Below are 22,946 nucleotides of genomic sequence, written 5' to 3'. Positions count from 1 at the left end.
TGGTCATTCTACAGATATATAAACCCTTTTTCCTAGTTCCAACAGACCTCACTACCTCTGAGGATGCTTGCCATAGATGCAGGCGAAACGTCAGGAGAGAATGCCTCTAGAACATGGCCATAGAGCCCGAAAAAACCTACAACAACCCATTCACACCTAGCTCCAGCAGACAAGAGTCCTTTGTCCCACCCTGGTCATTCCACAGATATATAAACCCTTTTTCCTATTTCCAACAGAACTCACTACCTCTGAGGACGCTTGCCATAGATGCAGGCGAAACGTCAGGAGAAAAATTGCCTCCAGAACATGGCCATATAGCCCGAAAAAACCTACAACAACCCAGTGATTCTGGCCACAATATAATGTAAATATCTGACATGCAGGATGTATTTTCATTCGCTGGACCACATTTGGCACACATACCCGATATGCCCAAATTTTGAATACTGGTGAGGTTGGGAGCGATGGATTTTGTCATTTGGGAGTTGTAGTTGCTGGGATTTGTAGTTCACCTACAATCAAAGAGCATTCTGAACTCCACCAACGATGGAATTGAACCAAACTTGGCACACAGAACTCCCATGACCAAGATAAAATACTGGAAGGGTTTGGTGGGCACTGACCTTGAGTTTTGGAGTTGTAGTTCACCTACATCTAGAGAGCACTGTGGACTCCAATAATGATGGATCCGGACCAAACTTGGCATGAATACTCAATATGCCCAAATGTGAACAATGGTGGAGTTTGGGGAAAATAGACCTTGACATTTGGGAGTTGTAATTGCTGGGATTTATAGTTGATACAACCAAAGAGAATTCTGAACTCCACCAATGATGGAATTCAACCAAACTTGGCACACAGAACTCCCATGACTAACAGAAAGAACTGGGAGGATTTGGTGGGCATTGACCTTGAGTTTTGGAGTTATAGTTCATCTGCATGTAAAGGTCTATTTTCCCCAAGCTCCACCAGTGTTCACATTTGGGCATATTGAGTATTCATGCCAAGTTTGGTCCAGATCCATCATTGTTAGAGGACTCAAACAATGATGGATCTGGACCAAACTTGGCATGGATACTCAATATGCCCAAATGTGAACACTGGTGGAGTTTGGGGGAAATAGACCTTGACATTTGGGAGTTGTAGTTGCTGGGATTTATAGTTCACCTACAATCAAGGAGCATTTTGAACTCCACCAACGATGGAATTGAACCAAACTTGGCACACAGAACTCCCATGACCAAGATAAAATACTGGAAGGGTTTGGTGGGCATTGACCTTGAGTTTTGGAGTTGTAGTTCACCTACTTCCAGAGAGCACTGTGGACTCCAATAATGATGGATCCGGACCAAACTTGGCATGAATACTCAATATGCCCAAATGTGAACACTGGTGGAGTTTGGGGGAAATAGCGGGAGGGAGGAAGAGTAGGGAAGAAACAAAACAGAGAAAGAAGGAAGGAGGAGATGATATCTCACCAGGAAGGAAGGAAGGAAGGAAGGAAGGAAGGAAGGAAGGAAGGAAGGAAAGGATGATGTTTCACCAGGTAGGTAGCTAGGAAGGGAGGAAGAAAGGAAGTAGGGAAAGAAGGAAGGAAGGAGGAAGGAAAGACGGGAGGGAGGGTTGATGTCACACCAGGAAGGAAGGAAGGAAGGAAGGAATGAAGGAAAGAAAGAAGGAAAGGAAAGAAGGAAAGAAGGAAGGGGTGATGTTTCACCATGAAAGAAAGAAGGAAGGTAGGAAGGGAGGGAGGAGGAAGGAAGGAAAGAAGGGAGCAAGGGATGATGTCTCACCAGGAAGGAAGGAAGGAAAGGAAGGAAGGAAGGAAGGAATGAAGGAAGGAAGGAGGGAAAGGATGATGTTTCACCAGGTAGGTAGCTAGGAAGGGAGGAAGAAAGGAAGTAGGGAAAGAAGGAAGGAAGGAGGAAGGAAAGACGGGAGGGAGGGATGATGTCACACCAGGAAGGAAGGAAAGAAGGAAAGAAGGAAAGAAGGAAAGAAGGAAGGGGTGGTTTCACCATGAAAGTAAGAAGGAAGGGAGGGAGGGAGGAGGAAGGAAGGAAGGAAGGAAGGAAGGAAGGAAGGAAGGAAAGAAGGGAGCGAGGGATGATGTCTCACCAGGAAGGAAGGAAGGAAGGAAGGAAGGAAGGAAGGAAGGAAGGAAGGAAGGAGGGAAAGGATGATGTTTCACCAGGTAGGTAGCTAGGAAGGAGGAAGAAAGGAAGTAGGGAAAGAAGGAAGGAAGGAGGAAGGAAAGACAGGAGGGAGCAAGGGATGATGTCTCACGAGGAAGGAAGGAAGGAAGGAAGGAAGGAAGGAAGGAAGGAAGGAAAGAAGGAAGGGGGGAAAGGATGATGTTTCACCAGGTAGGTAGCTAGGAAGGGAGGAAGAAAGGAAGTAGGGAAAGAAGGAAGGGATGATGTCTCACCAGGAAGGAAGGAAGGAAGGAAGGAAGGAAGGAAGGACGGAAGGGGAAGGAAGGGATGATGTTTCACCATGAAAGAAAGGAGGAAGGAAGGGAGGGAGGAGGAAGGAAGGAAGGAAGGAAGGAAGGAAGATGGAGAGGAGGGAGGAGGGAGGGAGGGAGGGAGGGAGGGAGGGAGGGAGGGAGGAAGGAAGGAAGGAAGGAAGGAAGGAAGGAAGGAAGGAAAGATGATGTCTCACCAGGTAGGTGTAAGGGACGAAGTATCCCAGGACAGCGGTGGCGATGCCAAAAGCCCAGACCCGGTAGGTCTTCTTACGGAAGACCCTCATGTTGAAGTACTTCCTCATCTGGGAGGCGCACTGCTGGCGGCAGCTACGGCTGTCCAGCTTGAGGTGGTCCACGTCGTGTGGGTCGGAGGCCGCAGGAAACATGGGCCGGAAGGTCAGCGACCAGAAGATCTGCACCAGCATCAGGACGCTGAGCACCTGGAAGGTGTGGGACAGGCCGATGGCTTGGCCGACGATCTTGAGCAGGAAGGGCAGGCTCATGGAGAAGAGGCAGCTGCCGGCCGTCACCAGGCCGTTGGCCAAGCCCAGCCGCCGCTTGAAGTAGTGGCCCAGGATGACCAGCGAGGGTTGGAAGGCGAAGGAGCTGCCACAGCCAAAGAGCACCCCGTAGGTGAAGTAGCGCACCTCTAGGGACCTGTCAGGGAAACAGAAGGCAGCCATGATGCTCGGTGTGTAGGACATCAGGTGCATCTTCACCTGAGAAAGGCAGTATATAAATACAGTAAATAAATAAATAAAACAAGAATATGTTGTTTATTTTGTCCTAGAACAGTAAATAAGTGTAATGGTTTTAAATAAATTGTCAGGTTTTACTTTTTGAGAAAAAGTCTTATAATCTTGAGTTTATTAAAGTTCCACACACAGGAATTCAAACAGGATCTTTTGAATCTTTTGAACCTTCCTTCCACCCAGAGCACTCTAATCACTATAGAGGCCTAAATATTTTCCTCACAGAGGTATCTTTTAACAACAGTTCCCAAATTCTTCCTTCCTTCCTTCCTTCCTTCCTTCCAAAATTCCTAACTAACCCTTCTAATTCCAAACTCCCAACTCCCCTTCAAACACCAAACTCCTAACTAAACATAAAATGGCTGCCTTGCTCCTTCTCTTTTCCTCTGGCTCCGCCCAGCGGTCCTCTCAAATTTCATCAGCCAATCAGAGTGCATGTAGTGAAATTGCTACTCTATGTTAAACTTTTGGTGTATAGCTCTATGTTTACATATGGCAGATAGGGAAGAATCGGCACAGACAGGGTAGCAACAGCAGAGATAGGATTCATTTGCATATGTGAAGCTGATTGGTCGTATGCAGATTAACGTAGGCCCAGGATTTGAAAAGGCTGCTAGGCCAAAATGACAGTTGGGGAGAACTGAACATTCCAAAGGGGCAGAGCAAAGGTTTTGAAAGAGGCAGTTAGAGTGAGGGGGTTTGAAAATGACAGTTAGGAATCTGTGTGTGAAAAGGATAGTTGGTTTTTTGAGTACCTGTTAGAAATAAGCAGATATAGAGAAGCAGTTAGTTGAATAGAGCTCGAGTTTTCAGGAACATAAAGAAAGCCAGTGTTGTTTTAGTCAGAATATAATTCAGCCAAGAGTGTGTAAAGCAAGTAACATGTTTGTGAATGTGAAACACTGAAAGTCTATTCAGAAAAGTAAACCAAGTAAATGATACTGACTGTAAGCCTCAAGATTGCAACAAAACACAAATGTAACCACAAGCGTTGGAGCCAGAAGTTATAAATAAACTGTGTTACTTTGTTATACACAAGAGTGTCTCATTGCCTGTGAATAAAAGTACAAAGGTTGAACAGCACGCAGAAAGTCCCAGCCAATATAAAAGAAGAAACTGAATCAGTATAAGAGCAAAGAGGTTTTTAATAAGGAAATAGTCTCTCTCCCTTGCCTCAGTGCACTTTTGGCTAAGATGCTGTCTGATTGCTCCACTCACCTTTTCTCCTTAGCTTTTGCAAGCCAGGCCTGTTTACTGCCTTTTACACCAACCCTTCAAGGTAGGCCAATCCGTTACAATGAACATAAAAAGAGGCCAAATATTCAAACAGAATTAAACACAAATGGCACAAACAGATCAAAATGAGAAGGTTTATCTGTTCGGATTTCATCATTGGTCGGTTTCGGACTACGTCAGGTTTTAGCATTATGTTTCTTGTCTACTTTCTCCACCCCACTGGAAAAGTTTTCAAGATGAATGATGCAATATCATTTTTTTATGATTGGGAGAAAAATCACCTCAGTATATTATGCAAGATTATTATTATTATTTGAATGCTTATCTGCTGTTGATTGCAATTTATAGCTAGCTATGGCGCATGATCTTGCCCAAGTTTAATTCCATTCTGATTCACTGATTTCCAAAGAAACCTGAAGCACCCCTTGAACACTTCTCAATCAACACACCTTCCAAAGTGCTGCATAGATACCCATTCTGCTGCCAGGCATTCTTTAAACTTTTTTGGCCCTCATTTCAGTTAAATTTTAACTGTTTCAACCCAAACGAGCCAGCATGGGTTAGAGGTTTTGTGTGTTAGATTTAGGGTGCATCTACACTTCAGAAAGTAATGCAGTTTGGCACAACTTTAACTAATATGCCTTAATTGCGATGGGATGTTCATAGTGGTAGTTTTTCAAGATAATCAGCCTTCTCTGCCGAAGAGTGCCAAACTACAACTGCCATTATTCCACAGCATTGAGCCGTGACAGTTCAAATGGAACCAAATTGTATTAATTCCAAGTGGTTCTCCACCTGGGGGTTGGGACCCCTTGGAGGGGTCACATGGGGTTGTCAGAGGGTCACCAAAGACCATCAGAAAACACAGTATGTTCTGTTGGTCATTGGGGTTCTGTGTGGGAAGTTTGGCCCAATTCTATCGTTGGTGGGGTTTAGAATGCTCTTTGATTGTAGGTGAACTATGCATCCCAGCAACTACAACTCCTAAATGTCAAGGTCTATTTTCCCCAAAATCCACCAGTATTTACATTTGGGCATATTGAGGATTCGTGCCAGGTTTGGTCTAGATCAGTGTTTCTCAACCTTCCTAATGCCACGACCCCTTAATACAGTTCCTCATGTTGTGGTGACCCCTACAAATGCCAGAAAGGACAGAGGGTTTCATCTATGCTGACGATCATGCCATCACCGCTTAATCAGGGAGCTTTGAAATGGTTGAACCGAAGTTCTCCAAAGCTCTAGGTCAGTGTTTCTCAACCTTCCTCATGCCACGACCCCTTAATACAGTTCCTCATGTTGTGGTGACTTCCCAAGACTTTGTGATGTATCAGCAAATAATGTGTGCAGATCCAAGTAGGATGGCCTTTTGCATTTGCAGGTGATAATTTTGTCAGCGCTGATTGTGTTTAAGTGCAGGCCAAGTCTTTAGGCACTGTACCCAGTGTGCCAATTGCTACTGGGACCCCCATGACTGGCTTGTGCCAAAGTCTTTGCAGTTTGATCTTTAAATCCTCGTACCGTGTCAGTTTTTTGAGTTGCTTCTCGTCAACCTGACTGTGAGAGCCGTTCAGCAGTGGAACTCTCTGCCCTGGAGTGTGGTGGAGGCTCCTTCTTTGGAAGCTTTTAAACAGAGGCTGGATGGCCATCTGTCAGGGGTGATTTGAATGCAATATTCCTGCTTCTTGGCAGAATGGGGTTGGACTGGATGGCCCAGGAGGTCTCTTCCAACTCTTTGATTCTATGATTCTATGAATCCTCCTGTCGCCTGGGATGCAACATCAACAATCCACATTTTGTTTTTCCCCACAATCAGGAGTCTTGTGCTCCAAAATTCTTTCAGTCCAAATTAGGAATTCCCAGAGTAGTTTGACGTTTTCATAACTTTTTCCGTCTTGTGATTTGACCTTTGTCGCAGTCAGATGGTATTTGCAGCACAAGTTTCAGTGGATCATCTGAGCAACTGTGTTGTGCTTCTGCTTGTAGTCCTTCTGTGTGATCTTCTTGAAGCAGCTGAGGATATGATCCACCATTTTGCCTGCTTCCTTGCAGAGTCTACACTTGGAATCTGTCGTCGACTTTTCAATTCTGGCTTTGATGGGAGACTTTGCAGTTCGATCTTTAAATCTTCATATCATGTCAGCTTTTCCAGTTGTTTCTCTGCAATCCTGCTGTCACCTTGGATTGTGACATCAACGATCCATATTTTGTTTTTTAACACAATTGTGAGTTCAGGAGTATTATGCTCCAAAACTCTGTCTGTCTGAATCCGGAAGTCCCAGAGTAGCTTGACGTGTTCATTCTCTGTAACTTTTTCCGGCTTGTGATCCCACCAGTTCTCTGTCGCAGGCAGATGGTATTTGTGGCACACGTTTCAATGAATCATCTGAGCAACGGTGTTGTGCCTCTGCTTGAAGTCTGTCTGTGCGATCTTCTTGCAGCAGCTGAGGATTTTTTAATTATTATTATTGACACAAAAGCACAGCATGTCACAGCAAACGAGATCTCTGTGCTAGATTTCGTATCACAAAATTGCAAGTCGAACACTTCCCAAGTGTCTAGGACTGTGTGATGTATTTCCGAATGATGCGCACAGATCCAAGTCAGGTGGCCTTTTACAGTTGACAGAAAATGATTTTGTCGATGTTTATTGTTTCCAAATGTCGGCTGAGATCTTTTGGTACGGCACCCAGTGCGCCCATGACCACTGGGACAACCTGGACTGGTTTATGCCAGAGCCATTATTATTATTATTATTATTATTATTATTATTATTATTATTATTATTATTATTCTATTTTCTGAAAGAAGGTTTAATCTGGCTCTTTTTCCACCGGGAAAGGGCTATTTTCTTTCCCTGTTCCATTTTTTTTTAAAAAAAACACACACACACACAAATTCTATTGTAAAACACACACACATAGAATCATAGAATCCTAGAATCAAAGAGTTGGAAGAGACCTCCTAGGCCATCCAGTCCAACCCCATTCTGCCAAGAAGCAGGAATATTGCATTCAAATCACTCCTGACAGATGGCCATCCAGCCTCTGTTTAAAAGCTTCCAAAGAAGGAGCCTCCACAACACTCCGGGGCAGAGAGTTCCACTGCTGAACGGCTCTCACAGTCAGGAAGTTCTTCCTCCTGTTCAGATGGAATCTCCTTTCTTGCAGTCTGAAGCCATTGTTCCATTGCGTCCTAGTCTCCAAGGAAGCAGAAAACAAGCTTGCTCCCTCCTCCCTGTGGCTTCCTCTCAAATATTTATGCATGGCTATCATATCACCTCTCAGCCTTCTCTTCTTCAGGCTAAACATGCCCAGCTCCTTAAGCCGCTCCTCATAGGGCTTGTTCTCCAGACCCTTGATCATTTTAGTCGCCCTCCTCTGGACACATTCCAGCTTGTCAACATCTCTTTTCAGTTGTTTTGCCCAGAATTGGACACAATATTCCAGATGTGGTCTAACCAAGGCAGAATAGAGGAGTAGCATTACTTCCCTAGATCTAGACACTATGCTCCTCTTGATGCAGGCCAAAATCCCATTGGCTTTTTTTGCCGCCACATCACATTGTTGGCTCATGTTTAACTTGTTGTCCACGAGGACTCCAAGATCTTTTTCACACGTACTGCTCTCGAGCCAGGCATCATCCCCCATTCTGTATCTTTGCATTTCGTTTTTCCTGCCAAAGTGGAGTATCTTGCATTTGTCCCTGTTGAACTTCATTTTGTTAGTTTTGGCCATTCATCTCTCTAATCTGTCAAGATAGTTTTGAATCCTGCTCCTGTCCTCTGGAGTCTTGACTCTCCCTCCCAATTTGGTGTCGTCTGCAAACTTGATGATCCTGCCTTCTCGCCCTTCATCTAAGTCATTAATAAAGATCCTGAACAAGACTGGGCTCAGGACGGAACCCTGCGGCACTCCACTCATCACTTCTTTCCAAGATGAAGAGGAAGCCTTGGGGAGAATCACCCTCTGTGTTTGTCCATTTAACCAATTCCAGATCCACCTCACCGTAGTTTTGCCTCGCCCACATTGGACTAGTTTCCTTGCCAGAAGGTCATGGGGGACCTTGTCAAAGAAGGCCTTCCTGAAATCCAGACACGCTCCATCCACGGCATTCCCCGCATCTACCCAGCTTGTAACTCTATCGAAAAAAGAGATCCGATGAGCCTGGCATGACTTGTTTTTGATAAATCCATGTTGACTCTTAGAGATGACCGCATTGGTTTCTAAGTGTTTGCAGACCACTTCCTTGACAATCTTTTCCAGAATCTTGTCTGGCATCGACGTGAGGCTGACCAGACATTGGTCATTGTTTGGGTCATCCTTTTTTCCCTTCTTGAAGATTGGGACCACATTGGCCCTCCTCCAATCTGCGGGAACTTCTCCCGTTCTCCAAGAACTCTCAAAGATGGTTGCCAATGGTTCCGAGATGACTTTCTTCAATACTCTTGGGTGTAGTTGATCTGGCCCTGAAAGGGGACTTGAACTCATTTAGAGCGGCCAGGGATTCCTGTACGACTTGTTTCCCAATTTGGAGTTGGATGTCCTCTAATCCCTCATCCACTCCATCTTGCTGAGGTTGAAGATGACTTTCTTTTTGTGAGAAGATCGAGGCAAAGAAGGCATTAAGTAATTCTGCCTTTTCCCTATCATCCCCTGTCAGCATTGCCCTGTCTTCTCCTCGAAGAGGCCCTATTGCCTCCTTGTTTTTCCTTTTTCTACTGACATAAGAAAAGAAGCCCTTTTTATTGTTTTTAATGTCCCTGGCAAGTCTGAGCTCATTTTGTGCTTTAGCCTTGCGGACCTTTTCCCTACAGGTGTTGGCTATTTGTTTGAATTCTTCTTTGGTGATTTCTCCCTTTTTCCACTTCTTGTCATGTCTCTTTTGTGTCTTAGCACAGTTAGAAGTTCTTTGGACATCCATTCCGGCTTCTTTGCACTTGTCCTATTTTTTTCTCTTTGTTGGCACAGTTTGCAATATCGCCTTGAGTATTTCACTCTTGAGAAATTCCCATCCATCCGTAACTCCCCTGTCTTTTAGTATCTGTGTCCACGGAATGCTGCTCAGTGTTTCCTTCAAAGAAGGCATTAAGTAGTTCTGCCTTTTCCCTATCCCCTTTCAGCATTGCCCCATCTTCTCTTCGAAGAGGCCCTATTGCCTCCTTGTTTTTCCTTTTTCTACTGACACACCAATCCCCCAAAAGGAGCATTAAAACAGATGCCAAAGTAACATCAAAAACATTTCTGCAAAGTTGCCTGTCTTTTAATGGAGGACTTCACAAAGCCCTGCTTGTTCCGTCTCTTAATATTCCATGGAAAGAGGTTGGTGAAAACGTATTATTTTGAAACTCACGCTGCTCCTCAAAAAACAGGTGTGGGTCGTCTTGCCCGCAAGAAACAGCTGGAAAGGGAGGAAATGTCGACAAGTGTGTGACTTTTTCCATTACCAAGCCTGTCTCTTCTGGGCGTCAAGCAGAAAGCGGAATGAGGCTGTTATGCTGTTATTCAAAGGTGCTGCCCGCAAAAAAAAAAAAATATTTTCATCTCCTGAATTGAAAGGAGACAGCTTTGTGAGACAGCAGTCTACATTCATAATGGGAATTATAGGGGTCCTAAAGATCATCTAGTCCAACTTCCTTCTGCTCTGCAAGAATAATAATAATAATAATAATAGTAATAACACTTTATTTGTAGCCCGCTACCATCTCCCCAAGGGACTCGGTGCGGCTTACATGAGGCCAAGCCCAAACACAACAACACAAGCAATATTAACCACAATGCAAGCAATTAAAAAACATAGACAATAAAATACACAACATTATCAATAAGACAACACATAATTAAAAACATTGGGAAGGCCAAATGTAGAGTTAAAATTGGAAATAATGCTGGGACATGGACGAAAGTTGATACTGGCGCTTGTGGAAGGGCATACGAGCAGACTTAAAGAAATGTAAAGTGCTTTGGAGGACAAAGTGCTATGGGATCATTATTCCGGAAAGGCATATTGGAACAGCCACGTCTTCAAGCTCCTCCTGAAGACTGCCAGAGTTGGGGCCTGTCAATGTCTTTAGGGAGTGAGTTCCAGAGTCGAGGGGCCACCACGGAGAAGACTCTCTCTCTCGTCCCCACCAGTCGCGCCTGCGATGCTGGTGGGATCGAGAGCAGGGCCTCTCCGGATGATAGAAGGGATCGTGTGGGTTCGTATACAGAGATGCGGTCACGCAGGTAGGCGGGTCCCAAACCGTTCAGGGCTTGGTAGGTAAGAACCTGCACCTTGAATTGGGACCGGTAGATGAATAGCAGCCAGTGGAGCTCCTTGAATAGGAGGGATGACCGCTCCCTGTAAGGAGCCCCAGTTAACAACTTGGCTGCCGCTCGTTGGACCATCTGAAATTTCCTGGCCGTTTTCAAGGGCAGCCCCACGTAGAGTGCATTGCAGTAGTCCAGTCTAGAGGTGACTAAGGCGTGGACCACCTTGGCCAGATCCGCCTTCCTGAGGTACAGTTGCAGTTGGCGCACGAGTCTTAATTGTGCAAAGGCCCTCCCGGCCACCACCGACGCCTGAGCCTCAAACGTAAGTGAAGAATCCAAGAGGACCCCCAAACTGCGGACCTGTGACTTCAGGGGGAGTGTAACCCCATCCAGCACAGGTTGCCACCCTATACCCTGTTCTGGTTTACGATCGATCAGGAGGACCTCTGTCTTGTCGGGATTGATCCTCAGCTTGTTCGTCCTCATCCAGATAGCCACAGCGGTCAAGCACTTGTCTAGCACTCGAGGGGCTTCCTTAGAGTTAGGTGGAAAAGAGTAGTAGAGTTGTGTGTCATCTGCATAGAGATGTGTGAGTTGTGTGTCATCTGCACCCAACTCCAAAACTCCGGATGACCTCGCCCAGCAGTTTCATGTAGATGTTAAAAAGAAGGTATAATGAAAGCACTTCTGAAAGTTGCCCACATATGCTCTGTGGGCAATGCCTATCGCTCCCTCTCTACTATAGTATGGATTCATTGGACTGCAGTGCCTATCATCCCTTTTCTACTTTTCTACTCTTCTACTCTTTTCAACAACATCTGCTATAGAACTCCAATATGCTGATGACAACGTTGTCTGTGCGCATTCAGAAGAATACCTACAAGTGACTCTAAGCATCTTCGCAGAAGCATACGAGAAGCTCAGCCTGTCATTGAACATCGAGAAAACTAAAGTGCTCTTCCGGCACTCACCAGCCAATTATTTATTTACTTACTTTACTTTACTTCTATACCGCTGTTCTCAGCCCGGAGGCGACTCACAGCGGTTCACAGCACACAGGAACCAGCAAAATTCAATGCACCGATATAAAAAACAGTTAACAACCTATCTAATACACAGTTAGTACACAATTACTATAATAACCATTCACTAACGTCTCATCACTAAAAAACACGATCCAGATTCGTCATCCATTGTTCCATGCCTATGTCATTACCAATCATTGCACTAATTATTCGAACGCCTGCATAAATAACCAGGTCTTTACTTTTTTTGCAGAACACCATTAGAGATGGTGCTAATCTAATGTCCATGGGAAGGGCGTTCCACAGCCGGGGAGCCACCACCGAGAAGGCCCTATCTCTCGTCCCTGCCAGCCATGCTTGTGAAGCTGACGGGATCGAGAGCAGGGCCTCCCCAGAAGATCTCAAAGTCCTGGTGGGTTCATAGGCTGAGATCCGGTCGGATAGGTAACTTGGGCCGGAACCGTTTAGGGCTTTAAAGGTCAATGCCAGCACTTTGAATTGAGCCCGGTAGCAAATCGGTAGCCAGTGGAGTTGGCGCAACAGGGGGGTTGTATGCTCCCTGCGCTCCGCTCCTGTTAGAATCATGGCTGCCGAGCGTTGGACTAGTTGAAGCTTCCGAGCTGTCTTCAAAGGCAACCCCACGTAGAGAGCGTTGCAGTAGTCTAGGCGGGATGTAACCCCTCTCCAATGCCAGAAATACAGCTTAATGGTGTAACATTAGAAAATGTTGACCATTTCCGCTCCCTTGGCAGCCACCTCTCCACAAAAGTCAACATTTGTCAGAGATTGACGATACCCAATGGAAGGAATGCTAGATCAAGCAGACACTGAGTTGCAAAATAAAGACTCTGCAAGCTTCGAGTTACAAAAGAAACTAAGTTTACTAAGTACATATATCAGACACGTCTTTCTATAGCGAGCTAGAATTCAGGAAAAACAAACAAAGAACTAGTCAAAACCGAAAGCCTCTTCACATCTGCTTATCTTCTCTTGCTGAGACTGGCAACTCCCTTCTGTTCCCAGCAAGAACACATCCTTATCTTACTTTTTTAAGTTCACTTAATCACAGCCCCAAAGTATAAACATTTCTGCATGGCATTTTCGATTCACAGTGGCATCCATCTTGGCAATACATAGAAGCACATTGAAAAATACATACATAACTAAATTAATCCTGACAACACTGGCACTGAAATACAACACCGCCTGAGCTCTGCAAGTGGAGCATTTTCCCAAATGAAGCAGAGAGTGTAGGGAGACCAAGGTGCTTGTTTATAAAGCTATTGTCCTCCCAACCCTGCTATACGCCTGTGAAACGTGGACTATCTACAGACATCACATGCAACTCCTGGAATGATTCCATCAGTGTTTCCTTTGAAAAAATCCTACAAATCTCTTGGGAAGACAAGCAGACAAACGTCAGCGTGCTGGAAGAAGAAGCGAAGACCTGGGAGTCACCCGGACCACGCTCTGGCTTACCAGAAGCACTGCTTGACTATCAAGCCAAAGTGGGTGCTAGAAACAAAATTGTATGCTACAACCTGGGGATCACAACTAGACACAGTGACGACATCTTCCCTTGCGCTATGCTACTCTGCTGCTGAGTACGCATGGCCAGTGTGGAACACATCTCACCATGTTAAAGGCTGAGAGAATTAATCAGGACTCGAATCTTGCAAAATTATTATTATTATTATTATTAGATGACCTGGGAAGGAATCCCACTGGAGCATTGCAGCACACCCAAATACCTGGGAGTCACCCCGGACGATGCTCTGGCTTGCAAGAAGCACTGCTTGACTATCAAACCAAAGTGGGTGCTAGAAACAAAATTGTATGCTACAACCTGGGGATCACAACTAGACACAGTGACGACATCTTCCCTTGTGCTATGCTACTCTGCTGAGCCAAAGTGGGTGCTAGAAACAAAATTGTATACTACAACCTGGGGATCACAACTAGACACAGTGACGACATCTTCCCTTGTGCTATGCTACTCTGCTGAGCCAAAGTGGGTGCTAGAAACAAAATTGTATACTACAACCTGGGGATCACAACTAGACACAGTGACGACATCTTCCCTTGTGCTATGCTACTCTGCTGCTGAGTACGCATGGCCATTGTGGAACACATCTCAACATGTTAAGGGCTGAGCGAATTAATCAGCCTTGAACATGGGTGGCTGAACAGTATGTGCCTCTGAAAAGCAAATTGCCTTATTTAATGCTTCCCCCAGCCATCCGTTTTCCAGCACATCTTTGATTTGGAGCCATGACTTAGAATATGACATTTGGCGAGAGAACGCACAGGTTGTAATGCATTAAAAACAGATTTTTTTTGGAACTGCTCAAAAAGCCTTCAAAGGCACGGATGGCTTTAATTGTGGCGGCGCAAAGAGCGGTTGAAAATCCAAAACAGAGACTTAAAAACCACAGACAAAAACAAATGGATTAATAGCGGAGCGTTTTGTTCAGGACGACATGATGCGTCGGGAAGGACGCAAAAGGTTCTGAGCGGAGGAAACGCTTCCTTTCCTTAAAACCCATATAAAAACCTTGATGATGTTTGCTTTTCAGTGGAGATTGGCCAAAGAAAACACGCAGAGATCGTCTCTACTCTAGTATGGTCTCAATGGACTGGACTATAAGGCCTATCATCCCTTCTCTAGTATTGTCTCAATGCATTGGTCTTCAATGCCTATCATCCAATTTTTAGTATGGATTCAATGCATTGGACTGCAATGCCTATTATCCCTTCTCTAGAATGGTCTCAATGGACCGGACTATAATGCCTATCATCCCTTCTCTAGTATTGTCTCAATGCATTGGACTGCAATGCCTATCATCCCTTCTCTCGTATGGATTCAATAGACTGCAATGCCTATCATCCCTTCCCTAGAATGGTCTCAAGGGACTGGACTATAATGCCTATCATCCCTTCTCTAGTATTGTCTCAATGCATTGGACTGCAATGCCTATCATCCCTTCCCTAGAATGGTCTCAATGGACTGGACTATAATGCCTATCATCCCTTCTCTAGTATAGTCCCAGTACATTGGACTGCAATGCCTATCATCCCTTCTCTACTATGGGTTCAATAGACTGAACTGTAATGCCTATCATCCCTTCCCTAGAATGGTCGCAATGGACGGGACTATAATACCTATAATCTCTTCTCTAGTATTGTCTCAATGCATTGGACTGCAATGCCTATCATCCCTTCTCTAGTATGGTCTCAATGGACTGGACTGCAATGCCTATCATCCCTTCTCTAGTATGGATTCAATGGACCGGACTATAATGCCTATCATCCCTTCTCTAGTATTGTCTCAGTGCATTGGACTGCAATGCCTATCATCCCTTCTCTCGTATGGATTCAATAGACTAGACTGCAATGCCTATCATCCCTTCCCTAGAATGGTCTCAAGGGACTGGACTATAATGCCTATCATCCCTTCTCTAGTATAGTCCCAATACATTGGACTGCAATGCCTATTATCCCTTTTCTAGTATGGGTTCAATAGACTGAACTGTAATGCCTATTATCCCTTCTCTAGAATGGTCTCAATGGACTGGACTATAATGCCTATCATCCCTTCTCTAGTATTGTCTCAATGCATTGGACTGCAATGCCTATCATCCCTTCTCTAGTATGGATTCAATAGACTAGACTGCAATGCCTATCATCCCTTCCCTAGAATGGTCTCAATGGACTGGACTATAATGCCTATCATCCCTTCTCTAGTATTGTCTCAATGCATTGGACTGCAATGCCTATCATCCCTTATCTAGTATGGATTCAATGCATTGGACTGCAATGCCCATCATCCCTTCTCTAGAATGGTCTCAATGAACTGGACTATAATGCCTGTCATCCCTTCTCTAGTATTGTCTCAATGCATTGGACTGCAATGCCTATCATCCCTTCTCTAGTATGGATTCAATGGACTGGACTGTAATGCCTATCATCCCATCTCTACTCTAATATTGTCTCAATGTATTGGACTGCAATGCTTATTATCCCTTCTCAAGAATAGTCCCAATTCATTGGACTGCAATGCCTATCATCCCATCTCTACTTTAGTATGGATTCAATGCATTGGACTGCAATGCCCATCATCCCTTCAATAGTATCGTCTCAATGCATTGAACTACAATGCCTATCATCCCATCTCTACTTTAGTATGAATTCAATGCACTTGACTGCAATGCCCATCATCCCTTCAATAGTATCATCTCAATACATTGAACTACAATGCCTATCATCCCATCCCTACTTTAGTATGGGTCCAATGCATTGGACTACAATGCCTACAAACCCTTCTCTAATCTAATATGGATTCAATAACTGGATTGCAATGCCTATCATCCCTTCACTGGTATGGTTCCAGTGCTTTGGACTGCAGTGCCCATCATCCTGTCTCTACTTTAGTATGGATTCAATGCATTGGACTGCAATGCCTACAAACCCTTCTCTACTTTAGTATGGATTCAGTGGACTGGACTGCAATGCCTACCATCCCTTCACTGTTATGATCCCAGTGCTTTGGACTGCAGTGCCCATAATCCTGTCTCTACTTTAGTATGGTCTCAATGCATTGAACTGTAATGCCTATCATCCCATCTCTACTTTAGTATGGATTCAGTGGACTGGACTGTAATGCCTATCATTCTTTCTCTAATATGTTCTCAATGCATTGAACTGTAATGCCTACAATCCCTCTCTAATCTAATATGGATTCAATAAGTGGATTGCAGTGCCTATCATCCCTTCACTGGTATGATCCCAGTGCTTTGGACTGCAGTGCCCATCATCCTGTCTCTACTTTAGTATGGATTCAATGCATTGGACTGCAATGCCTATCATCCCTTCAATAGTATGGTCTCAATGCATTGGACTGCAATGCCTATCATCCCTTCAATAGTATGGTCTCAATGCATTGAACTGCAATGCCTATCATCCCATCTCTACTTTAGTATGTATTCAATGCATTGGACTGCAATGCCCATCATCCCTTCAATAGTATTGTCTCAATGCATTGAACTGCAATGCCTACAATCCCTCTCTAATCTAATATGGATTCAATAAGTGGATTGCAGTGCCTATCATCCCTTCACATGGCTTTGGACTGCAGTGCCCATCATCCTGAACCAGCATATCCAATGAATGCGGAGAGTTGTAACCCAGCTGGGAAAGCACCAATCTGGAGGAAACCAATCTGCACAACTGGTTCTGTAACAACAGTTTGATGAATTGAACTCTTTGGAGCGATCGGTCGGAGAAAAGCAATTTGTTTCCCATGAAAAGCATTCCGTGCAAAATGCAACAAGAACTTTCCAATCCATGCACTTTGGCTGATAACGTGACGGAGAACTCGGGGAGAGGTTGTGACTGACGTCTTTCAAATACAAGGCTGTTGCAACGCCAGCTGAGAAGCCTCCATTAAGAGGGAACTTCCCAACCCAACGCCAGGAGTCGGGGGTCCATTTGGACACGCAATTACGATTTCGAAATTGCCTCGGACCCTGTGGTTTCCCCATAATTGCCACTTTTGGGCCTCCTTTAAGCGAGGAGAGCAAGAGATAAGTAGGTATAATAATAATAATGATTCTCGATCTAAAGATACATCGAGTGGAGTTGGAGGTAGACCAAAAGGCAGGACTACGAAGGAGGGCTCGGCAGTCCCTGGGAGATGATGCTCTTTGGCCAAATTACGAACCACTTTATGAAGCGTTTGCGACCCATAGTTAGATGCAATGTTACAGACGTCACATGCAACTCCTGGAACGATTCCATCAGCGCTTCCTCCGGAAAATCCTGCAAATCTCTTGGGAAGACAAGCAGACAAATGTCAGCGTGCTAGAAGAAGCAAAGACCACCAGCATTGAAGCGATGCTCCTCCACCATCAACTCTGCTGAACCGGCCACATTGTCTGGATACCCAACCACCATCATAGAATCATAGAATCTTAGAGTTGGAAGAGACCTCCTGGGCCATCCAGTCCAACCCCATTCTGCCAAGAAGCGGGAATATTGCATTCAAATCACCCCTGACAGATGGCCATCCCGCCTCTGTTTGAAAGCTTCCGAAGAAGGAGCCTCCACCACACTCCGGGGCAGAGAGTTCCACTGCTGAACGGCTCTCACAGTCAGGAAGTGCTTCCTCATGTTCAGATGGAATCTCCTCTCTTGTAGTTTGAAGCCATTGTTCCGCGTCCTAGTCTCCAAGGAAGCAGAAAATAATCTTGCTCCCTCCTCCTTGTGGCTTCCTCTCACATATTTATCCATGGCTATCACATCTCCTCTCAGCCTTCTCTTCTTCAGGCTAAACATGCCCAGCTCCTTCAGCCGCTCCTCATAGGGCTTGTTCTCCAGACCCTTTTAGTCACCCTCTTCTGGACACTTTCCAGAGTCAATATCTCTCTTGAACTGTGGTTCCCAGAATTGGACACAATATTCCACGTGTGGTGTAACCAAAGCGGAATAGAGCATGGGGAGCATGACTTCTCTAGATCTAGACACTAGACTCCTATTGACGCAGGCCAAAATCCCATTGGCTTTTTTTGCCACCACATCACATTGTTGGCTCATGTTTAACTTGTTGTCCACGAGGACTCCAAGACGCTTATCAGATGGAACCAAACTTCCGAAGGAAAAAAAATCAATTGCCTCTTCAAATTCTGCAGCACTGCTGGTCACAGCTGACCTCCAGCTGGAGAGCTCACAAGCCAGGGTTTCCCAGTTCTCAGTGTCTACGCCAGAGTTCTTAAGGTTGGCTTTGAGCCCGTCTTTCAATCTCTTTTCCTGTCCACCAACATTCCGTTTTCCATTCTTGAGTTCAGAGTAGAGCAACTGCTTTGGGAGACGGTGGTCAGGCATCTGGACAACGTGGCCGGTCCAGCGGAGTTGATGGAGTAGGACCATCGCTTCAATGCTGGTGGTCTTTGCTTCTTCTATCACGCTGACATTTGTCCGCTTGTCTTCCCAAGAGATTTGAAGGATTTTCCAGAGGAAGCGCTGATGGAATCGTTCCAGGAGTTGCATGTGACGGCTATAGACAGTCCACGTTTCGCAGGCATAGAGCAGGGTTGGGAGGACAATAGCTTTATAAACAAGCACCTTGGTATCCCTACAGAATCTGAAAAAGGTTCAAGCATCAAGACTTACTTGGTGAAGGAGCTGGAGAAGAGTCCGATGAAGGCAATGGCTGCTCCGGAGGCCGCTGTGGTCCTGCATCCGATCCGGTCGGTGAAGATGCTGACGACAGGAGAGCAAAGGAACACCATGCCCATGCCGATGGAGCCGACCAAGGCTGGAAAGAGAAGGAGAACCATCACCTACATCAGTGTTTCTCAACCTTCCTTTATGCCACGACCCCTTAATACAGTTCCTCTTGTTGTGGTGACCCCCAACCATAACATCATTTTTGTTGCTACTTCATAACCGTCATTTTGCTACTGTTATGAATGACCAGCCACTGCCAGAAGGGACAGAGAGTTTCATCTATGCTGACGATCGTGCCATCACTGCTCAAGCAAAGAGCTTTGAGATGGTTGAACAGAACTTCTCCAAAGCTCTAGGTGCTCTTACTGCCTATTACAGGGAAAAGCAGCTGATCCCTAACCCATCTAAAACACAGACATGTGCCTTTCAACTTAAGAACAGACAAGCATCCCGAGCTCTGAGGATTTCCTGGGAAGGAATCCCATTGGAGCATTGCAGCGCACCCAAATACCTGGGAGTCACTCTGGACCGTGCTCTGACCTACAAGAAGCACTGCCTGAACATCAAGCAAAAAGTGGGCTCTAGAAACAACATCATACGAAAGCTGATTGGCACAACCTGGGGATCACAACCAGACACAGTGAAGACATCTGCCCTTGCGCTGTGCTACTCTGCTGCTGAGTATGCATGCCCAGTGTGGAACACATCTCACCATGCTAAAACAGTGGATGTGACATGCCTCATTATCACGGGGTGTCTGCGCCCCACACCACTGGAGAAATTACACTGCTTAGCTGGTATTGCACCACCTGACATCCGCCGGGAAGTAGCAGCCAATAGTGAAAGGACCAAGGCAGAGACATCTCCAGCTCATCCCCTGCCAGCACGTCAACGACTTAAATCAAGACATAGTTTTCTTAGATCTTCAGAGACACTCGCTAGAACACCCCAGCAAGCGAGAGTCCAAATGTGGCAGGCTCAAACCCAGCACCTCAATCCGTGGGTGATACCAGATGAGAGACTCCCCCCTGGGCACACAGAAGACTGGGTGACTTGGAAGGCGCTGAACAGACTGCGCTCTGGCACTATCAGATGCAGAGCCAGTCTTAAGAAATGGGGCTACAGGGTGGAATCCTCGGCATGCGAGCGCGGAGAAGAGCAAACCACTGACTACTGTTGCAATGCACCCTGAGCCCTGCCACATGCACAATGGAGGACCTTCTTGCGGCAACACCAGAGGCACTCCAAGGGGCCAGATACTGGTCAAAGGACATTTAATCAACTACCAAATTTGCAAAATCTGTAGGGTTTTTTTCTTTTCATTTTAATCTGTGTGTTTGCTTTGCTCTGCTAGAACTATAATACAATGGTATGGTTGCTGATGACACAATAAATAAATAAATGTTGTGGTGACCCCCAACCATAACATTATTTTTCTTGCTACTTCATAACCGTCATTTTGCTACTGTTATGAATGACCAGCCCCTGCCAGACGGGACAGAGAGTTTCATCTATGCTGATGATCGTGCCATCACCGCTCAAGCAGGGAGCTTTGAGATGGTAGAACAGAAGCTCTCCGAAGCTCTAGGTGCTCTAACTGCCTATTACAGGGAAAACCAGCTGATCCCAACCAATCTAAAACACAGACATGATGATGCCTGGCTCGAGAGCAGTACTTGTGAAAAAATCTTGGAGTCCTCGTGGACAACAAGTTAAACATGAGCCCAACAGTGTTATGTGGCGGCAAAAAAAGCCAATGGGATTTTGGCCTGCATCAATAGGAGCCTAGTGTCTAGATCTAGGGAAGTCCTGCTCCCCATGCTCTATTCCGCTTTAGTTAGACCATACCTGGAATATTGTGTCCAATTCTGGGCACCACAATTCAAGAGAGATATTGATTCTAAGCTGGAATGTGTCCAGAGGAGGGCGACTCAAATGATAAGGGTCTGGAGAACAAGCCCTATGAGGAGCGGCTTAAGGAGCTGGGCATGTTTAGCCTGAAGAAGAGAAGGCTGAGAGGAGATATGATAGCCATGTATAAATATGTGAGAGGAAGCCACAGGGAGGAGGGAGCAAGCTTGTTTTCTGCTTCCTTGGAGACTAGGATGTGGAACAATGGCTTCAAACTACAAGAGAGGAGATTCCATCTGAACACGAGAAAGAACTTCCTGACTGTGAGAGCCATTCAGCAGTGGAACTCTCTGCCCCAGAGTGTGGTGGAGGCTCCTTCTTTGGAAGCTTTGAAACAGAGGCTGGATGTCCATCTGTCAGGGGTGATTTGAATGCAATATTCCTGCTTCTTGGCAGAATGGGGTTGGACTGGATGGCCCAGGAGGTCTCTTCCAACTCTTGGATTCTATGATTCTATGAAAGGAGATTCCACCTGAACATTAGGAAGAACTTTCTGACTGTGAGAGTCGTTCAGCAGTGGAACTCTCTGCCCCGGAGGGAGTGTGGTGGAGGCTCCTTCTTTGGAAGCTTTTAAACAGAGGTTGGATGGCCGTCTGTCAGGGGTGATTTGAATGCAATAGTCCTGCTTCTTGGCAGAATGGGGTTGGACTGGATGGCCCAGGAGGTCTTTACCAACTCTTCCATTCTATGATTCTATCAGAAATATGTGTTTCCTGATGGTCTTTGGTGACCCGTCTTACATTCCCCAGAGATCCTGACCCTCCAGGCTGAGAAACACTGACCTACATGTTCAACAAGAGGGAAACATGTTCAACAAGAGGGAATCCATTCTGTTGGAACGGATAGACACATTGCCTATGAATAAAAGAGCTAGTGGATGATTGAAACTCATCATAACATCAGGGCGAACTGTGCCAGAGCACACCAAATAGCTGAAACAGAGAGGGGGAAACAATTAAGCCATCTAAACCCCATGAGAAGAGCTTTATCAGTGATTTACGCATCTGAAAAGTGGATGATGAAGGCATCAACATGACGATTTCTGTTCCTCGGGCCAAGCCGCAAATCAAAACGTAGATGGCAGCGAAGAAATCAGGAGGAAGATAAGACTCAGGAGAGTGGTGAGGAAAGCAGGAGATAAGCATGAAGATTTATCATCCCGTTCCAAAGCCTGGATCATCCATCCTGGGGAATGCACAATTTATGGGCATGGTTGTTAAAACCAGGTTGTAAAGAATCCTGAAGAGAAAGGGAGACATTGGTTGGAAATGGGACTCGGGAGGAAATAAATGGACCAGAGAACATAGAATCATACAATCATAGAATCAAAGAGTTGGAAGAGACCTCCTGGGCCATCCAGTCCAACCCTATTCTGTCAAGAAGCAGGAATATTGCATTCAAATCACCCCTGACAGATGGCCGTCCAGCCTCTGTTTCAAAGCTTCCAAAGAAGGAGCCTCCACCACACTCCGGGGCAGGGAGTTCCACTGCTGAACGGCTCTCACAGTCAGGAAGTTCTTCCTCATGTTCAGGTGGAATCTCCTCTCTTGTAGTTTGAAGCCATTCCTCCATTGCGTCCTAGTCTCCAGGGAAGCAGAAAACAAGCTTGCTCCCTCCTCCCTGTGGCTTCCTCTCACATATTTATACATGGCTATCATATCTCCTCTCAGCCTTCTCTTCTTCAGGCTAAACATGCCCAGCTCCTTAAGCCGCTCCTCATAGGGCTTGTTCTCCAGACCCCTGATCTGCTCCCTCCTCCCTGTGGCTTCCTCTCACATATTTATACATGGCTCTCATATCCCCTCTCAGACTTCTCTTCTTCAGGCTAAACATGCCCAGCTCCTTAAGCCACTCCTCATAGGGCTTGTTCTCCAGACCTTTTATCATTTGAGTCGCTCTCCTCTGGACACATTCCAGCTTGTCAATATATCTCTTGAATTGTGGTGCCCAGAATTGGACACAATATTCCAGGTGTAGTCAACCCCACATTCTTCCTAGGCTGCCCCGTGCAATTATAGTTCGGGCTTGTCGTGAGACGGTATGACACACTGTGCTTGTTCCTTCCATGTTCAACATC

At 45.6% G+C, this 22,946-nt stretch overlaps 1 protein-coding gene across 1 annotated transcript in view; it reads right to left on the bottom strand.

The window, feature by feature from the left end:
* Positions 1-22,946, bottom strand: part of SLC16A2 (solute carrier family 16 member 2) — a 185,783-nt gene that overhangs the window by 16,767 nt on the left and 146,070 nt on the right. Inside the window, exons 2-3 of the mRNA XM_067471680.1 lie at positions 18,902-19,046; positions 2,665-3,127 (exon numbers count right to left, since the gene is read on the bottom strand). Coding sequence (XP_067327781.1) covers positions 2,665-3,127; positions 18,902-19,046 — 608 coding nt within the window. The remainder of the gene's footprint in view (positions 1-2,664; positions 3,128-18,901; positions 19,047-22,946) is intronic.

Source organism: Anolis sagrei, chromosome 10 (genome assembly GCF_037176765.1).
Source record: "Anolis sagrei isolate rAnoSag1 chromosome 10, rAnoSag1.mat, whole genome shotgun sequence".
NCBI classification, from domain to species: domain Eukaryota; kingdom Metazoa; phylum Chordata; class Lepidosauria; order Squamata; family Dactyloidae; genus Anolis; species Anolis sagrei.
The sequence above is the reverse complement of the archived record's forward strand: the minus strand, read 5'-3'. Positions and strand labels throughout refer to the sequence as shown.